We start from the raw sequence: 6,827 nt of genomic DNA, 5'->3' as shown, positions 1-6,827 counted from the left end.
TCAAGAGCCCACGGGGCTTTGGATTGACGGTGAATGGGTGCAATGTTAAGGCACTCCTTACGATAGGTCATTGGTTCAAATCCCCCGTGGGTTCTTACCTACCAAAACAAATATATTAAAGTCCTCAAGTATTGTAATGATAAGGCTTAAATGGACATATGGTTTTAGGCACAAAAAACACCTTGGGATCCTAGGATAGTAGGTGATTGGTAAAGATAATGGGAAGCAATCAAAAGTGAACTTAGATGAGCCCATATAAGGTCAAGGGAAGAGGAGGACATTTTGAATTGGTTAGGGCTTAAAGTGTAAGGATTTTATACTCTTAAAGCAAGATATTAGTTGTTGTTGGCAATGGTATCAAATCCTAAGGTCTAGCAATGGAGAAGAATCTATAAGTTGAAAGTTATGAAGGAAAAACAATATATTCGTGTGGCTTATGCTACAAGATGAAGTGCTAAACTATAAGGCTTTACAAGGAACATAACTAGACCAAGCTTTTCTATTCTTTCTTGTAGGGCTAAGGAATTGTCATGTTATCTATTAGCAAATTATGCTTTCATAAAATAGATCTAGTAGGATGTTTGTAGATGGTTGGGGCAAGTCAAATTATGTAAGAACGAAGATGTGGGGCTTTTTCTACATGGATGGTTTATGATACTAGAGATTAATATTTATAGATCCATTCATTTTCTAGTGTTGTGGGGAATATGGTTCTCATGTAATAATAGACATTTTGTTGAGAAGGAGATGCCAACTTTTTATTTTTTCTCTCAAGTAGTGGCAAGTACAATTTATCAAGTTAAAGAAGTCTCCAAATCCAAATTTGTTACAAAATGGAGAGTTATTGGTTGATAAAAAATTCAAAAGAGCAAGGTAAGGGCACGATCAAAAGTGTGGCATAGGACGTTTACTTTTTCTTTTAGATTATTTTACTTCTCTTATAAAGAAAATGGTGGAAGGGGCACTAATAGAGCTCTCGATTCTAAGATTCCTCTTAAAGTTAGCTTTTCATCATGGTGTAAATACTTTGTAGGTTCATAAACATTTTTTGTTGTAGTTAATTGGATGAAAGGTTTGCACCTAATCCAAAATGTTGGTTTACAAGTAATCACGAGACACTTGGAAAGAGCTCATAGTTCTGTTTGATAGGTTTTTTATTTGTTACATCTACATGGAATTAAATTATAGGGTCAATGCTTTGTCCAAAGAAGGACTAAATTTTCCTTTCTAGTAGAGAGTTTCATGAAATTTTAAACAACATTGAGAGAAAGGTGTTTATTTTTGTTTTTAGATATATATTTTTTAAATATTAAAGATGCATGTCATAATGTTATAAAAGTAATAGAACTATGAAAGAGATGAAAATATATTGATAATTTTCTATCCAAAAACTATGTTAGCTAAAAAAAAGAAAATACAATATAATATAGTTTAAATTTTTTTGTATAATATACAAAAGTAGTAAAATATATAATTTTGTACCATTTTTATGATAAAATACAATTATATATAAATATTACATAATATTATAAATTATAACAAAGTCTAAATTTAATATCATTATTAAATAATACTATTACACATAATAAAAATTATAATACTTTATTTTATAAAATTAATTAAAAAAATCAATAATATTTAATAAAAGGTTTAACTGATTATTATTTAGAATTTCCTAAAGCCATACTAATATGAATTTTAACTAATTTGCATCCCTAATTTTTTCAACCATACAAGAGTAATGATGAATAAATTTTTCCTTTAATTTTTAAATATTTTTATGGTATCTTAGTTTTAAATTCAAAACATTAATATCTAAATTACATACAATTCTTTATGTAAATGATTATTATAAATATTTAATAAGCATTATAGTAAATTGCATATTATTATTAACTAGCATAGATTCATTTTAATTCTAGATTTACTAAACGTCTCGAGCAATCAAATTTAATGTAAAACTTGAAATAAAGTTTTCATCTCAAAAGATTTAATCCTACACATAATAAGATTTGGTCTTTCTTAACCTTTCGTATATCCAAAATAAAAGATAAATCATATGCTATTTCTTTCTAATATTATTTATATTACATATAAATTTAATAACTTTTATTTAAAAATATTCTTATTTTAAATTTCTACCAAAACCTAAATATATACCGGGAAACCTAAATGGGTAGCCGTTGGGTAGGTATAGTTACAGGGAAACCGGACGAAGTAATATCCCTGGCTCCCACACGGCTAAGGCGAATACAAGCAGAAGCGGTTAAAAGGGCAAAGATTTTTAATTTCTATGGATAAGTCCAATACTTTCCTGTTGACCCTGCTGTACCAAAGTGAAGCATTTTATGTCACAATTATTGCTGGCACGGCGCCCGAGGTGAAACATCTGGACCCACGAGGGCTAGGACAGTACGAACGGACGATGGAATTGACAGTGGCCACAGTGGTACTGCCGAGTGCGCGGGTGGATAAAGAAGGATAAATATGAAGTAGGAGGGTAGTTTCCGTCGCTGCATATTAAATATGGTCGTTTTTCAAAGAAGGGCGGCAGAGGAACCGGTAGGGTAGGGAAGGGTTGAGTTTTAATTTTTGAAGCTGTGCTGGAGCAGAGCAGAACAAGGTATCGGCGTTGTTAATTCCGTCAGTGGAATGATGTACGAACGAAGCCTGTTGGTGTGGCTTGCGGGATGATGAGGGGCATGGGACCCCGTTGTTCTGGGACCCTGGATTCCTGTAGAGTGTTGACACAGGGGGCGCCGTGGATGGATACTGGCTTGCAGGGGACGGCGATTTAAATAATCCCGCAGCACCGCGCCGAGCCTGACGTACATTCCCCAACCCCTCTCTGTGAATGGCGGGTTAAATGATGACATGTCCTGCAGGTGCGTCAGATGATGGTAATTATTATGGCTGTGCATTCATTCTTTTGTTGCTCTTTGTACTTCCGCTGGCGCACAGGCCTGAGGCCATCACGCTCCCCTTCCTCTTCCTCTTAAACGCACTTTGGAAATTGAAACCGCTTGCTAGGCATCTTCCGTTTCTCTCTTTCTCAAAATTAAGAATTCCTTTGGAGGTACGTTAATAGGCTACTGTGGTTTTAATAGAAAGATTGAAGGCGTTGTGCCGGTGCTAATTTCGGTGCCGAAGAAGGGAATAATTGTGAATTATGGATCATCCGTTGGAATCCATCCGCTGACCAGACGGATTATGCGATGGAGGTTCGATTGGAGATAAAGACAACTCATTTGCTGCCTAGATCCAAGCTGCAGGATGAAGATTGTGAGGCACCGAGGTTCGATTCCCTTAATCGGCGGTAATCCTGGGTGGTGTTTCTAAACATGCCTGGATATTCTTTAAATGAGTCCATGCTTTCTGGATTTTTCGACGCACGAAAGGTCTCTCCTTCGCCGCCTGAGATTTGGCCGGGGGAAGTACCTAATGCGGATTCCTCGGCGCGGCAGATCAGTGCCGGTAAATGTATCCCGTTTTATTGCGGCAAGCACAAGGCCGCCTGTAAGCCGACGTCTCAGTCTCAGGCATCTCGCCTGTTGAGTGGTTTCGGTAAAGAATCGGATGAAGCTTCTAATTGTAGCACTAAAAATGGCAGCGACGACAGCGAGAGCGATCTCGCGGTCATGGTGTACGACTTTATCGAGAACGGGAGCGGTTCTCAAGAAGCTAGCGGTGTCGCTCCAGCGGAAAACGGAGCTGCGGCGATCCTTAAACTCAACGAGACTCTTCAGGTCGACAACAGTTTATTTGAAAATTGAGTGATTATTGGCACTTTTCTTCCAAATTTAGGCTCCATGAAGCTTGAGTTTTCTTTGCAGATTTAGTGTGTTGTCTAATATTATGATCCTTCTAGACCAGAAGTTCTGATATCAGTTTTGATGCTTAAGACCTTATTTCTGGAGATGTTTCTCTTTGATTGAGATAGAAAATTTAGCGGTGTGTACGCGACTGATTTCGTTTCCCTTGGAGAAGATAACGTGGAGTTTTAGGGTTTCATCCTATAATTCATCGATACAAAGGCAATTCCATTTCAAATTTTCCTTTTGAATAAGTTCTAATTTCTTTGGTCAGATAATTCCGAGTTAATTTTCTTTACTGAGATATCTCTCTGGAACAGAAGATTTGCGGTCATCCTTCACGATCCAAAGCAGAGTTTATCTCTTGGATGGAGAGGAATTATTCTGGAGTTTGCACTATATCCGAAATTTTTAATTTTTTTGCTAAGATAATTTTGTTTACTGACATGATCGTACTGGAACGGAAGATTTAATCCGGTTCTTTTAATTTCATTTCTATGATAACCCTAAGACACTTTGTATTAATAAGATGATCTTACTGGAACAGAAGATTTAATGTCGTTCTTTGAGTCTTCAAATTAGGGATTCTCTTGGTTTGATAGAAATTCTTACGAAGTTTAAAATATATTCGAAATTTTAATTTCTTTGCTAAGAGAATCCTAAGAGAATTAATTATCTTTACCGAAATAATCTTACTGCAACAGTAGATTTAATGTCGGTTTTGACACTTCAAAGGCGGATTTTTCTCTTGGATTGATAAAAATTCTCGAGTTTAGAGTGTAACGGAAATTTTAAAATCTTTGCTAATATAAATTTCTTTAATGTCATAATATACTGTAACAGAAGATTTAATGTCGGTTTTGACGCTTCAAAGAGGGGGTTTTCTGTTGGTTCGAGAGAAATTCTGATCAATTTTAGAGTTATATGCTTGTTTTTCCTTTTGCTTTAATGTGAAGTTGTATGGTGTTGTTCCGCAGGGTTTAGCGTCGTCCATCTCTTCAGCTGAAAGAGATTTACTCTGTAGCGTGTATCAAGTACTGATGAATGTGAACGAGACAGATTTGGTTTGTCAAAGCTCCCGTGCAAGCTGTAACGGAAGTTGCATCAGGCATCTGGTAGTGAAAAGCTTAAAATGCTCGGGATACAATGCCTCTCTTTGCAAGATCGAATGGAACAACTCCGGAAGAGTTCCTGGAGGTGAGCATCAAACGATCCTTGGTATCTACTTTTAAATAACAGCTTTACCTGTATACAGGCACCGTTTCTTTGACTTTCCGGCACTGACTAGCGCAATATTTTATTGAATTGTTCCGAGAATTGCAGGCCAGTATGAATACATTGACATAATCATGCCCGATCGAAATCCTGACCCAGCCGATCGCATAATAATTGACACAGATTTCCGAACACAGTTCGAGATTGCGCGGCCTGTTCCGCAATACCAGGCGACCTTGAAGCTGCTGCCGGCTATCTTTATTGGCAAGGCGGCAAAGTTGGAGCAACTTCTGCAGATCGTGTCTAAAGCTGCGAAGTGTTCGTTGAACCAAAACTCCATGCCTCTTCCTCCATGGAGAACACTGGAGTACATGAAAGCCAAATGGTTCTCCGCTTACGAAAGATGCAGCACTACGGGATCAGGGGGAGACCGAGACCTTGTCATTGCCAAGCGCACAGAGGCCGTGTCCGAAAATAAACGCTGCAAAGAGCAGTTATCACATCTCAGAACTTTCTTGAAGAAAGAAACGGACACGGGATTTACAGCGCTGAAAAGCATATCAAATAGAGGTAAAATATTCGGCAGAGCCAAGCCTAGTCGCTGGTCCCTGGCTAGCTGATCTTGTGATGCGGCCACCTGCAACTAGTCAGACTTAGTTGTTAAGGTTTGGCTGTAACTAATTTTCTGTCCATGAGGGGAATCGAACAATCACGGATCCCCTGGCCTCTAGCTTTTAACGATTTTAATACAAACAACTGCCTGCATCCTGAACATATTGTCATAAAAATGCTATAAACATTGGGTGACCCCATGTGTTGTGTGGTTTAAGTCTGTTTTCCTTCGCGCTTTCTGAGCACTCAACAGTTTAGCTCGTCACCATTGTGTACAAAGTCAATCTTCATTTGCCATCAAAAGAAATCTTAAGATTATTTTTTCTCATTTAAATACCTAAATCAACTTGCAGTTTTAAATTCTAGATCCCGGGGTACACTAGATAGATCAAACACCACTCCTAAGCTTACATGATCTATTAAACTCTAAAGCATGGGGGACACTAGATAAATGGACCAAGTACCACACCTAAGCCTACATGATGTATTAAATTATAGAGTGTAGGGGGCATTAGATGGACCAAGTACAAGTGGATAGCTTAAGGACCATCTCACATTCCTCTTTTGGAGTTGTAAGGTAAAGTGGCCAAACTAAGGCAAACCACTAAAATTCAAAATATTTTTAATATTGGTAGTAATTTTAGTTGTTACAAAATGAAAAGTGTGATGAGTTGTAAGATAAACTTGCAAAATTCAGGAAACAAACTAAAATTCAAAATATTTTTAGTATTGGTGGTAATGTTAATGGCTATAAAATGAAAAGTATGATGAGTAATTATGAAAAGTATGATGAGTAGATAGAAAAAGTGACTCTATAGAAATATTTCAAGATCGATCTTTATCACAAGTTTAATGGGAACTAAAGTATTGAGACAAGGATGAACAAGAAGCGGAAAGTTTATTATGGATTTGAAAATAATTGCAAATCAATTTACATTTGGCTATGCGATAAGAATAAACTATTGTCTTACATGATTGTGAAGTTTGGCTTTATATTATTTTTAGAAATTCATGGAGAAAGCTCAATATACCCCCCTTGGGAAGTAATGGTATCCATTGTGACAAGTTGGGCCTCATTAGATGGGGACATTTCGATTGAATTTGTCTCTTGGTGAGCCACTTCCCTTGGTGAAGAAGTTTCTCTACTTTACCAACCTAATAGAGTTGTATGTGTCATTGGTGGGTATC

The 6,827-nt window shown here is 37.1% G+C and overlaps 1 protein-coding gene across 1 annotated transcript; it reads left to right on the top strand.

The window, feature by feature from the left end:
* The first annotated feature begins 2,569 nt into the window (after positions 1–2,569).
* Positions 2,570–5,948, top strand: LOC149186485 (uncharacterized). The gene is made up of 3 exons (XM_089412623.1): positions 2,570–3,746; positions 4,790–5,009; positions 5,136–5,948. Exons 1-3 carry the CDS (start codon positions 3,342–3,344, stop codon positions 5,645–5,647), a joined length of 1,137 nt encoding a protein of 378 aa, XP_089268749.1. The 5' UTR covers positions 2,570–3,341; the 3' UTR covers positions 5,648–5,948.
* The last annotated feature ends 879 nt before the right edge of the window (positions 5,949–6,827 follow it).

The sequence above is a fragment of the Pinus tabuliformis genome, chromosome 3_1, assembly GCF_031772625.1.
Source record: "Pinus tabuliformis cultivar Carrire ecotype Pingquan chromosome 3_1, CPIR1, whole genome shotgun sequence".
Taxonomy (NCBI): domain Eukaryota; kingdom Viridiplantae; phylum Streptophyta; class Pinopsida; order Pinales; family Pinaceae; genus Pinus; species Pinus tabuliformis.
The sequence above is the reverse complement of the archived record's forward strand: the minus strand, read 5'-3'. Positions and strand labels throughout refer to the sequence as shown.

Bases quoted from the DNA above. Each gene is read 5' to 3' on its own strand.
- LOC149186485 (XM_089412623.1), top strand. From the start codon at position 3,342: ATGCCTGGATATTCTTTAAATGAGTCCATGCTTTCTGGATTTTTCGAC. The intron at 3,747-4,789 runs GTCGACAACAGT...GTTGTTCCGCAG, and splicing joins AACTCAACGAGACTCTTCAG to GGTTTAGCGTCGTCCATCTC. The intron at 5,010-5,135 runs GTGAGCATCAAA...CGAGAATTGCAG, and splicing joins CTCCGGAAGAGTTCCTGGAG to GCCAGTATGAATACATTGAC.